This window comes from Panthera pardus, unplaced genomic scaffold (assembly GCF_024362965.1).
Source record: "Panthera pardus isolate Hobbes unplaced genomic scaffold, ASM2436296v1 HiC_scaffold_8, whole genome shotgun sequence".
In the NCBI taxonomy this organism is placed as follows: domain Eukaryota; kingdom Metazoa; phylum Chordata; class Mammalia; order Carnivora; family Felidae; genus Panthera; species Panthera pardus.
Window position 1 is genome coordinate 56471981 of NW_026527013.1, and position 12708 is coordinate 56484688.

General features: G+C 52.3%; 1 protein-coding gene across 4 annotated transcripts in view; it reads left to right on the forward strand.

The window, feature by feature from the left end:
• NUP210 (nucleoporin 210) overlaps window positions 1–12708 on the forward strand; it is a 109246-nt gene that overhangs the window by 40790 nt on the left and 55748 nt on the right. For all 4 annotated transcript variants that reach the window (XM_053898569.1, XM_053898570.1, XM_053898568.1 and 1 more), the window contains exons 11-14: window positions 362–499; window positions 1739–1894; window positions 3392–3590; window positions 8428–8573. In XM_053898569.1, coding sequence (XP_053754544.1) covers window positions 362–499; window positions 1739–1894; window positions 3392–3590; window positions 8428–8573 — 639 coding nt within the window. The remainder of the gene's footprint in view (window positions 1–361; window positions 500–1738; window positions 1895–3391; window positions 3591–8427; window positions 8574–12708) is intronic.

Genomic DNA, 12708 nt, shown 5'->3' on the forward strand with positions numbered 1-12708 from the left:
GTTAGACAGCGATTCCTACCAGTCTCACTTCAGCTCTGGGGGTTTTGGGCAAGTTGCTTTCGTGCCCCATGTCTCAGTTTTCCTGCCTGTAAAGTGGGATAACCACATCGTCCCACCTGGGGTGCCGTGAAGATGAAGTCAGGCAGCATTTACTTGAGTGGCTGTTACAGAGCCGTGGAAAGCTGTCTCCATGGAGACAGAGGAGGGTGGAGGGTATCCGGCATCATCCTTCCTGCTCCCCGACAATCACAAAATCTCCTTGTGACCTGATCTCCGGGGAGGGGTGGGGGTCTGCTTGGGTGCAAAAACTTCTGATGACCTGGTTGTCATGGTGACGTGCAGCTCCCTCACCCCCTTGTAGGATGGAGGGGTCCACACGTTGCGGGTACCTGTGTGGAACCAGCAGGAGGTAGAAATTCACGTCCCCATCACCCTCTATCCGAGCATCTTGACGTTTCCGTGGCAACCAAAGACGGGCGCCTATCAGTACACAATAAAGGTAACTGACACCCCACATCTGGGTTCGCTCCTTTGGGGGTTTCCATGGGATTAGGGCTTTTTGTCTATTCTGTGTCTTTTACTGTTACCTTCTAGTGGTCGGAGAGAATTTAAAATCGGGGAGTTTTTATGCTTTTTCTACTTTCTGGGGTGTCCGTCACAGCGTCATATTTTGGCAATCAGAAAAAAAAAAAAAAACCCAGATCAACAGACAAGGAAGCATAATAAAGAAAGCCTCGAGGGCACCTTCAACTTCAGCATTTGTTTTTGTTAAAAAATAAAATAAGGGGCGCCTGGGTGGCTCAGTCGGTTGAGCAGCCGACTTCGGCTCAGGTCATGATCTCGCGGTCCGTGAGTTCGAGCCCCGCGTTGGGCTGTGTGCTGACAGCTCAGAGCCTGGAGCCTGTTTCAGATTCTGTGTCTCCCTCTCTCTCACCCTCCCCATTCATGCTCTGTCTCTCTCTGTCTCAAAAATAAATAAACGTTAAAAAAAAAATTTTTTTTTTAAATAAAAAATAAAATAATAATGATAAAAAAAGGTTGTTTTCCAAAAGCAGTGTAAATATCCTTGGAGAAGAATTTGAAATTCAAGGCGAGAACATCTCTAACTGTCACCTATCAAGTGTTCTCGGTCTTTGATATGCACGCGCCCACCTGGCCTCAGTCAGCGGGCACTGACCGACTCCCATGGGGGCTCGAGCCCCGGTGGCCAGCACTGTCCCTGCTGTCTCCCTGGCCGTGACGACTGTCACCGGCACCTGCTGCCTGTTCACTCAGGTGTGTCCCCGTCCAGGGCTTGGGGTGCTGGCCTCCGATGTGGGGAGCCACTGGACTGCCTGTACTTCAGGGGAGACGGCTAGCAGCAGGAGGGGTGTGTGCCGGGAGGGAGCCTGTGCCTGGTCGGGGAAGCAGCTTCCTGGACCTTGCCGTGTGGCCCAGGGTCCTCCCACTCAGGTCTGCGGGTGCCGCCAGGTCTGGGGCCAGTGTCACAGGCGTGTGCATGTGTGTGTGTCGGCCACAAGGCCCCCACAGTATGAGGACCGGAAATGAGACCCGGTAGAGAGAGCGAGGTGGGGAGGCGGCCTCCAGCCGGGGGTCAGCTGGTGCTGCAGGTGGTGAGAGGCCGCTGACCGTGAGAGTCAGAGAGCGAGCGTGAGTGTGCGGCAGGAAGAGACAGACAGAGGGAGAGAGAGAGAGCGCGGGCAGGCAGGCGGGCCGATGCACTGGTTTTCCTCCCCAGGCCCACGGCGGGAGTGGGAACTTCAGCTGGTCTTCGTCAAGCCACATGGTGGCCATGGTCACCGTCAAGGGCGTCATGACCACAGGCAGTAACACTGGACTCAGTGTGATCCAGGCGCATGATGTGCAGAACCCTCTCCACTTTGGGGAGATGAAGGTGAGACCTCGGGGCCCCGGACAGCTTGGGGGCGGGGTTGGGGGTGGGGAGAGGCGCAGGACGGAGGTCTCCAGCCCGCCTCCTCACATGCAGCCTTCAGGCTTATTCAGAAGCACTTCGGCCCTCAGTCTTGGACTGGGTTTTGGTGGCCGGCAGGGGGATGGGGGTCAGGCCCCAGCCCCGCCCTTGAGGAGCTCAGGTCACAGCAGGGGGATGGGTGTGACATCCCCCACCAGGCAGGGGATGAGACCAGAAGGGGCAGGGTCAGCATAGTGAGAGTTTCTGGAAGGGGGACCAGGGAACACAGAAGACATGAGGTAACCAAGGGGTCATTCTAGAAAAGTCCTCAGACCCGAAAGGAATGAAATGTCCAAATCAGAAATGCCACTGAGCGTTGGCAAATTCATGGTCAAAGGGAGGCCCCAGACTCCGTGAGACCTGGCTCTGACTCATTTCCTTCTCTGTACTGGAGCCCTGCACCTGGCTGTTGACCCCAGGTGGTGCAGGACCAGCTCACGTGGCGAAGGCCGTGGGTGGTGGGTGTGAGTCACTGCCACCCACCTTGGCCTCCTGACTTCCTGACCCTGACCCCGACCTCCACCTACCTCTATGACTTCACTTAGGCAGAAGTCAAAGCTCCTTACACAGCGTGTCCAGTCTCAACCTGCTCGTATATTATTTGGGACGTGGATGGACAGGTTGTCCTGGTCTTTATATCTGGATCCACATAGATACACACACACACACACACACACACACACACACACACACTCCTAAGGATCGATCTCATTCTCACGTAAAAAGGGTCGTAGCCGAGACCCTTTAGCTACAGCATGATTGTCAAATTATGGATGAACTGTGACCACTGTCCTCCTCCCCCTGAGTTTCTTTAATCTCAGTACACGTGCTACCTTTCATCCAGTTGCTCAGCAGCCTGGGGATGGTTCCTCGAGAGACTGTGTAATGGCCCCAGAGGCCAGGCTGCCCGGCCCAGACCCACCGTCCAGGTTTTCTCAAGTAGAGGTGGCTAATAAAATCTTAACAAAGAGCCTGAGAGCACTGAATGAATTAGCAGTGTTTTTAGAACAGAACCTGGAGTGTGACAAGTTTTGTTTTATAGAAGTGTCATCTGTGGGTGATGATGCCTCTCTCACCCTGTATTGTGGCCTTCTTTATATTCCTCCAGCAAGCTGAGCTGGTACGTGGCTCAGGACCTTTGCACCGACTGTCTCTGCTTCCCGGAATGTTTTCCCCCTACACTTCTGTCTGGCTGCGTCTGACATGGCTCTCAGGTCTGAGCTCCTGGGTCACCTTATCAGAGCGGCCTTCCCTGACAGCTCTGTCCCCCAATTCACTGCACACACCTGTCCTCCCAGCTCAGTCTCTTCACTGACGTGTCCTCAGTGCCCAGTGCACGGCAGCTCTTAGGAAACACTAGCACATGCCCTTCCTCTCCCGCGGAACCCGATGACCTCAGTCCACACCACTGTCCCACAGGTGTACGTGATCGAGCCCAGCAGCATGGAGTTCGCACCATGCCAGGTGGAGGCACGCGTGGGCCAGACCTTGGAGCTGCCGCTGAGGATCAACGGCCTCATTCCTGGTGGGGCCGACGAGGTGGTCACCCTGAGCGACTGCTCCCATTTCGACTTGGCGATCGAGGTGGAGAACCAGGGCGTGTTCCAGCCACTCCCAGGTGAGCCAGCACTGATGAGGGGGCACCAGACAGAATGCCTAAGTTCTCAACAGGGGCTGCCCCCGATTGCCCACTGGAGGGCTTGAGACATCGGGGCGGGGGGGGGGGGGGCGGGTCATAGCACGAGGAATGACATGTGTCCCCTTGTCCACCATCAGCAGTGGTCTGGTCCGGCTCCTGCCCATCGTGTGACCCACCCTGTCATTGGGCTTTGGGAGCCCTCAGTTGCCACATCTCTAAAATGGGTGTCATCTTAAATAGAATCACATGTCCTCGTGACCATTGCAGTGCCTGGATTTGCAGTAGGTACTCGGGATACCTGTCGGTAGGGATTTTGGCTGGTGACAGAATCCTGACACCTTGGTGGCATGAAGCGTGTCCACCCCTCAATGCACATTGACCTTTCCTCTTTGGCTTGCCCCGCGGGGCTTCGGTTGTGATGTCGGTGGTAATGGTGGCGGTGGCAGTCAGTTTAAAGAACGTCAACCCCACCAGGTGCAGAGTAAGCACTCAGTATGTGTGTGTGACTCATCAGACTTCGTGGGAGGGCGGGCTATGGTTGGCCCACGTGTCAGATGAAGAGACAGGGAACTGCTCTTCACTAGCTAGCTGCTCAGGGTCACACAAGGGCACAGGTGAGGGTGGGATACAGACCTGGGTGTGTCTGACACTGACCGTGGAGCCATCATCCCCTGAGAGGTGGAGACGGGGCAGTGAGGGGATTCCTGTGGATGAAGAAAGCCAAGGACTGACAATCCAGTGAGGGAGGAAGGTTTGGGGAGGGGTTGGAAGTAACAGGTGGGCAGGGCCTCGGTGGTCAGCCGCCCGGGGTAAAGACCTCTGCGTGAGGGAGAGAGAGGCCCGCTGAGGCAGGAGAGGAGCTGCCCCCCTGCACTGCCCCTGACGTGTGTCCGGGAGGGGAGCCTGCAGGCCGCGGCCCAGGCACCGGCTTGGCACCCAGGAGGTCCTGGGAATGGGGGACAAGGTTTGGGATTCACAGCTATGGGTCTGAGCGTCACTTCTTTCTCACATTGGCTGTGTGATGGTGGACAAGTTGCCCAGCCTCTCTGAACCTACAATCCTTATGGGTAAAATAGGGATACCCGCTCCTCACTAGCTGTGAGGGTTATGAACGAATGTCCCTCAGCCCAGCGCAAGAAGCATGTTTCAAGGAGATTGGTTCTGAAGGTAGCAGCCGAGACCAACACCCGTGGTGTCAAAATTTCCCTCAGAAAGCTCCTGGAATGTCCCTTGGTGTAGAGTACACATGTGGCTTGGTGAAGCCTCGCTTATAGGGTCCAGGCTATATGAGAAATACATACCTTCTAACCTGGAGCCTAGCCTGGCCACAGAGATGCAGGCGTACAGAGGATCTGTGGGGCCAGTGACCAGGTGGGGCCAGCGGGTTGAGTGACATCTGTCTGGGGCCCAGGAGGCTCATGGGACAGGTGCTTGGGGCAGATGTATCCCCACGCTAGGCTTCCTTCTCTGTCTGTCTGTCTCAGGTGAGATTGCCTGGTTGAGAGGACACGTGATGGGTCCCTCAGTGGCTGCAGCCCCAGGCCCCAAGACCCCCTCTCGGTGAGTTTGGGGCTCCACTTTCTTCCTGCTGGAGTTGGCAGCTGGGGTCCCATTTCCTCCTTGTCCTCATCGCTGAAGCCCCCTTGGAAGCTGTTTGGCCGTGGGCACCATTGCAAGCCTTTGATGGAGCCCCAGGGCTCTGGGCTTGGCGGGGTGCTGTGACACCTGGGCTCCTGCTCTGCCCTGGCCCTTGCTCTGCTCCCAGCCTCGGCTGGTTTTCAGCAGCCTGTTCGCTGAGCACCTAGTAAGTGCTGTGCTCTGGGGGTTCCTGGTGAACACGAGACGTGTGGTGTCTCCTTCATGGCCCACTAAGAACCAAGACAGGTGGCTCCACAGGCATTTACGGTGCCTGGGACGGAGTGGGCCGGTGGGCGAGCACAGGGACCGTGAGTTCTGTCCCACCCCTGGGCGTGCACTCGGCAGGAAAACCTGAACATATTCCTCGGCAGAAGTTGGGTGCCTGAGCCAGTTTGGGGATGTCTGGGAAGGCTGCTTAAATGAAGTGAGAGCTGAACCTGAAGGATGGGAGGGGGAAAATTGGGAGAAGAGTGTTCTGAGAAGAAGGAAGAGTAGGTCAGGAGCCAGAGACCGCAGAGGGAGTGACACATTCCAAGTTCGGCCCCAGGTCAGGGTGGAGGTCGTGGGACGGGAGAGCCTGGCACTCGGGGAGTGCTGAGTCTCTACACCAGGCAGGCTGGGGCAGGGGGCAGAGGGCATCATGCTCAGGCCGCCCCGCCCCCACTCCCCAGCACCCACTTCCCAGCTCTGCAGAGGACCCGGCGTCCTGTCTCACATTCAGGGCCGAGTCCAGGAGAGCATTCGCCCAGCCTCTCTGAACCCGACCGGAAGCCAGCAGGGTCCACACTCAGACCTAGCATTGCCCTATTCGCTGTGTGTGATTGTGGACACAGGCCCACTGGGCAGAGCTGCAGTTTTCCGGGGCTCGTGGGCTCTGCCCGTGGACTCTATAGCCCACCCTTCCTGGCGGTGCGGGGACTTCTGCCCTGGCCACAGTGGTGGCCACTGACACAACAGCGTGCTCTGTCCCAACCTGGAAACATCGCCAGTGCTCCTCAGCTGGTGAATGGATGAGCAGACTGACTGTGGGGCACCCTCGCAGGACAGTATTCCGCAATAAAAAGGAACCGGCTTACTGATCATGGGACAGCATAGATGAATTTCAAAAACATGCTGCGTGACAGCCGCCAGACCCAAAGAATGCGCTTCATTGGCGTGCAGTGGGGGGCACACCGATCTCCATGGAGAGAGAGACGGAAAGTACAGCAGTGGCTGCCGGGGACTGGAGAGGGGAGGGCGCCACTGGCCATGGGTGCAGGTTTCGTTTTGGGAGATGAGATGTTCTAGAATTAGTGGTGGTAGTTGCCCAACTCTGTGAATGTGTTAAAAAACCACTGAATTGTGTGTGCACTCGAAATGGGTGATTCTGGAGGGCCTGGGTAGCTCAGTCGGTTAAGCGTCAGACTTCGGCCTGGGTCATGATCTCGTGGTTCATCAGTTCGAGCCCCGCACCGGGCTCTGTGCTGACAGCTCGGAGCCTGGAGCCTGCTGCGGATTCTGTGTCTCCCTCTCTCTCTCTGCCCCACTCCTGCTCATGCTCTCTCTCTCTCTCTCTCAAAAATAAACAAACATTAAAAAAAAAGCAAAAAAAAAAAATAAATGGGTGATTCTGTGACATGTGAGTTATAGTTCAATAAAATTATTATTTAATAAAACCCCAAAACCCTTAAACCATGATGTAAAACGAATGCCATAGTGCTTGCTTCCAGGGAAAGGGGTGAGCAGGGATTTCCTGAGAAGGAGCAGGAGGGAACCATGGGGATAGGTCGTGTCCCGCATCTTGGTAGAGGTTAGGGCTTCACAGGTAGACGCGTCTGTCAGAACTCATGGCATGGTCCACTTAAGATCTGTACTATTTCACTATGTGTAAATTTGACCTTCGGGAAAGAGAACCATGAAGAAATATCGGACTGTGGATAATTATATGTATGCTAAAGCATTTGGAATGAAGTGTACTGATGCCTGCAACTTACTTTTAAATGCATAAAAAAAATAAGATCAGTGGGTAGATGGGTAGGGGGATGGATGGATATGCGGTAGGAGAAATACAGCGAAATATTCATTGTAGAATCTAGGGGATGGGTATGTGGGGTTTCACAGATTTTTTTTCTAAATGTTTGGAAACAAAACAATAAAATACCGTTACACTCCCACTAGAATGCCTTTTTTAAAAATTGTGGAAAATACCAAGTATTGGCAGGGATGCTGTGCAGCAACTAAGAACAGTATAGCTTGATGTAACCATTTTAGGGAACATATTTGGCAGTGATGATGATATACAAACATACCCGTGCTCCTGGGGAATAAGGACTAGGGGTGAAGATACCGGACTCTTAGGGATACGCCCAGCAGAAATGCCGAAATGCGTCCACCCCAGAAAACACGCATACGTGTTCACAGCAGCACCCTGCTTCAAAGCCCCACTCTGCAAACAACCCAGATGTTTGCAGTAGCATGGGGAAATCAGTTGCTACATATTCATACAGTGAAGTCATATTTACAAATGGGGATAAAAGATGTACATTGTGCAAAGTGTAAGGAGAGCTCTCACCACCAGTGTTGAGCTTAAGAGGATAGACGCACAGGAGCTTATGCTCAGTGACTCCCTTCATGTAAAATATAGAAGTCAGCAAAATTAAGCTGTTAGAAGTCAGGTGGCAGTGGTTTTCCTCTGGGGAGGGCTAGTGACCAGAAAGATCTATGGGAGATTCAGGGATACAGGTCATAGTGTTTCTCTAGATACAGGGTGTGTTCAGTTGGTGGGGGAAAAAATCATTATGAATGGTATGCTCATGATAAGTGTATTTTGGTATGGGAATTATACTTCAGATTTTTAAAAAAATTTTTTTTAATGTTTATTATTTTTGAGACAGAGAGACAGAGCGCGAGTGGGGGAGGGACAGAGAGAGAGGGAGACACAGGATCCAAAGCAGGCTCCAGGCTCTGAGCTGTCAGCACGGAGCCCGATGCGGGGCTCGAACCCACGAACCGCGAGATCATGACCTGAGCCGAAGTCGGATGCTTAACCGACTGAGCCACCCAGGCGCCCCACTTCAGATTTTTTAGTTAAAAAAGTTAGATTGTGTATCAAGCCCAGGATGAAGGAGGGGCTGTCAGCCTGTCATGTTTTTCTTGGCAAAGGCAAGTTCACAGGGATCGTTTGGTTCTCTTCTTACAGGGAGGCTGCAGCCAGGGTCTGAGCACTGCAGCGGGGTCAAGGTGAGAGCGGAGGCCCAGGGCTACACCACACTCCTCGTGAGCTACAAACATGGCCACATCCACCTGAGTGCCCGGATCACCATCGCTGCCTACCTGCCCCTCAAGGTGAGCCCACCTCTTCCCCTTGATGCGAATAATTCAGTTGCTCTGGCAAATTTGTATTAAAACCCGATTGGTGGGGCGCCTGGGTGGCTCAGTCGGTTGAGCGTCTGACTCCGGCTCAGGTCATGATCTCACTGTTCGTGAGTTTGAGTCCCGCGTCGGGCTCTGTGCTGACAGCTCGGAGCCTGGAGCCTGCTTCCGATTCTGTCTCTCTCTGCCCCTCCCCTGCTCACACTCTGTTTCTTTCTCTCTGAAGTATACAATGGAACATAAAAAAAATTTTTTTTTAAACCCTGATTGGTCAGAATAGCTTTTGGAATAGCTACCGCTCCCTCTCGTCATCAAGCTGAAATCAGGAAGTGTGTAGAAAGAGCAGGGCCTCCCTGATGGCGGAAGGTGATCGTTGACATCTGTGGGGATGAAATGCTGTCTGCAGAGGATTCTGGTGCCTGCCTGACATCAGGTACCCAGCTGGTGTGTGAGTCCCCCTTCATCTCTCTGTGGCGAGAGGCCTTCAGAGCTCAGAACTCACTGCCTCGGCTTTGACACTGACTGCCGAGTTTGAATCCAGGTCTGACACCAACTCAGTGGCATTGACTAGTTTAATTTTCTGGGCCTCTGTTTCCCTGCCTGTAAAATGGGGCTAATACAGCACCTAAATCATAGGGTTATGGTGTGGATTAGCAGGGCTAGTGAATGAGAGAGGCTTAGAACAGTGCCTGGGAGGTAGTGAGTGCTCCGTAAGGGTTAGTTTAAAATACAGATGAAAGAGAACCAGACCTTCCTCCAAGGGTGGATGGGAAGGCTTCATGCAGGCCCCACCGCAGGAAGTGGACCTAATGCAAAGCCTGCCTCTCACACAGGAGGTCCAGAGAGGGTGTGTCAGCTCCCCCTTCAGGGGGCAAAAGGGTTGTCCCGGGGCGCCTCCCAGGGGCCTCCCGGGCTGGGACAGTCAGGGCTTACATTTCCCTGACCCCCAGCTCCAGCCTGCAGGACAGTTCTGGTCCCCTTGGTTTTTGGCAACATGTTTTCTTCCCCCATGTTTCTCTCACCCATTAGAAGCAGGGTCCGTGAGATTAGAGCCTTTCACCTCTGAAACCCTAGCCTGGAGCATGGTGTTTGATACAGAGCAGATAACCACCAACAGGTTTTTTTTTTCCTTTTTTTTTTTTTCAATTGAGGTATAATTGACATATAACATTATATTAGTTTCAGGTGTATGACATAATGATTCAATATTTGTGTATATTGTGAAATGATCGCCACAGTAAGTCTGGTTAATATCCAGCACCAAAGGTACACATCTTTTTCTTGTGGTGACAACTTTTGAGATCTACTCTTAGCAACTTTCAAATATACAATACGGTATTGTTAACTGCAGGCTTCATGCTGTGCATTACATCGCCGTGAGTTATTTATTTTATAACTGGAAGTTTCTACCTTTTGACTCCCTTCACCCATTTCTTGCCCCACACCCCTCCGCAGCAACCACCAATCTGTTCTCTATATCTATGACTTTTCTTTTTTTTTTTTTTTAGATTACACACATCAGTGAGATCATACAGTGCTTGTCTTACTCTGTCTGACTTAATTCACTTAGCATAATGCCCTCAAGGTCCATCCACGGTGTTGCAAATAGATTTCCTTCTTTTTTATGGTTAAATAATATTCCTCTCTGTGTATGTGTGTCATCTTTATTCATCCATCAATGAACACTTAAGTTATTTCCATATCTTGGCTATTGTAAATAATGCTATTATGAACACGGGAGTGCAAATATCTTTTTGAGTTAGTGTTTTCCTTTCCTGCGGTTAAATACCCAGAAGTGGGTATTATCTGAGAAGGGTTGTTTTGTTTAGAATGAATGAGTGGGCAAATGTGTCCAGGCTTACCAGCCAGGACTGGAGCCAGGTCTCCTGACCCCCCCACACCAAAATTTATATGAATACCTACTACACCAGTCCCGGCTCTACACCTTAGGAATACAACAGAGCAAAAAACACACAGAAATCCCTGCCCTCAGGAACTGGCATTCTAGCAGAGACAGCGGTGGAGACAGTAATAAGCCAATGCATACCATGGAAAAAGTAAGGAAGGAGAGGGTGATAGGGAGGGTAGTAGAAGGGAGGGTGGCAATGTAAAATTAGGAAGTCAGGGTCCCCTCACTGATCAGGAAGCACTGAGGGCTCAGAGAACAGGTTTCAAGAGGATCGACCTCCCTAAGATGGATGGCGTCAGTCACTCTTGAGGAACCCCTGCCGGAGCCTTCCATGAGGTGCGGTTTCCCTAGGACCCTGAGGAGAGATTCTTCAGGGCTCTTCCTGGGTGCTTGCTTCATGACCAGACATCCCAATTATCTGGGGTGTGTGGCTGAAGCATCAGAGGGCACCGAATGAGCTCACTGTCCTGAGGTGGGATTAAGGGTGAAGATAATGTAGACGTGTCCCCAGTCAAGGCTTCCTGACTAGACAAGCTGTAGGAGAAAGATATGACTTTCTTTTTTTATCTTTCTTCTGTCTTGATAACAGTTAAGATCAGGTTTATTTACATGTAACAAAATCTAAAACAGTGTCTTAGCCAAAAGAGAGTTTATTTCTCTTTCATGTGAGAGGTCTTGCCTGGGGCTAGTGTGGCAGTTCCATAGTATCAGGGACCTAGGTTTCTGTCTTTCCTCATTCTAGTATGTGGCTTTCATCCTCACGTTTGCCTCGCAGTCTAAAATAGCTGCTGGAGCTCCAGCTATCACATCTGTATCCCACATAGCTAAAAGAGGAAAGAGCTTTCCTTTCAGCTAAGTTAGCTTCTTGTAGTAGCCTTGTCAGGAGTTTAAAAGAACAGTTTCTACCTGCATCTCACTGGCCAGAACTAAATCCATTGGCCATACCTAGCTTCAACAGAGACCAGGAAATATTTTAGCTAGATACTTTTCTACCCTGACAAAATGAGGGTTCTTTTCTTTAAGGAAGAGGGGAGCATAGAAACTAGGAAAGCAACTATCAGTGACTGTTTGCTTGTCCATCCGTCAATTTACCCTGCAGATTGTCCCTGGGCACTTTGTTGGTACAGTCCAGGCTGGGGAGACAGAGATCCCAGGTGAAGTCCCATACTGTGCCCTGGGTGGCCACTGGTCTGTGGGGGAGGCAGCTGCTCAGACAACTGCAATGAGCATGACAGAGATAAGGAAGAGTCCCGAGGGGGACAGGTCACCAGCGAACACAGAAGGAGAAGGAGGGCATGGAGGCAGGAAGCTTGGCTGCTGAGGGCACTAGAAATAGTATATCTCGGGTGAGATAAGAGGCTGGGAAGTCTCCCTGGGTCAGATCAAGGAGGGTTTTGAATGCTGGGCTAGGGGCTAGATATTTATTCTGTTCTCACCCAGCAGTGGGCAGCTGGTGAAGGTCAGAGGAGGACAAAATCAGGTCCACACATAAGATGGGCACCGCTCAGCTCTGGCCCCCACCCCCGACTTACATGTACCTTCCTCCGTCTGTTTGGACTATGGAGGCCTTGTTCTTGCTGGCTACCTAATTCCCTCCGCGGTCCGCACCCCAGGTACTCTTCAGCTTTTGTCTGCTGCAGGGATCTGGAGACCCTTGACCCCCATGCAGGTTACTCTCTGGGAGCCCCCAGTGCCCGGGTGTGAGGACCCCCCCTGGCTCCCCGTTCCCACAATGGAGCTGTTCAGTACGGCTGAACACAATGACCCCAGAGCCGCTGGGATAGCCAGGGGAAGTGGGGCCTTCACTTCCAACCACCCCACCCCTCTCCTGCTGTCTTTTGGTCCTAGACCAAGCGTGAGTATCCTGTGAAGGGGTGCGTGCATTCCATCTGCTAGAAATGTAAACCGTCTGCGCTAAGGGCCTCTGGATGTTTAGACTCACCCTCTTGGTTCTGCAAATCAGGAGACCGAGGCCCAGAGTAGACGTCTGGTCTGACGTGCACAGACCCTCTCCTCTCTGGTTTGCCCCTTCAAGTATCTGTGCTCTGACATCCACTGAGGAGCCCTTATGATTTATGAGCGTCCTTCGTTAGCAGTGGTGATTATTAACCTTTCTCCCTGGCACAGAATTCTCTGGCCCGTTTATGCCTGAATGGGAGGAGAATTACACGCGAAGGTGGTAATTCATAGTTTGGCAGC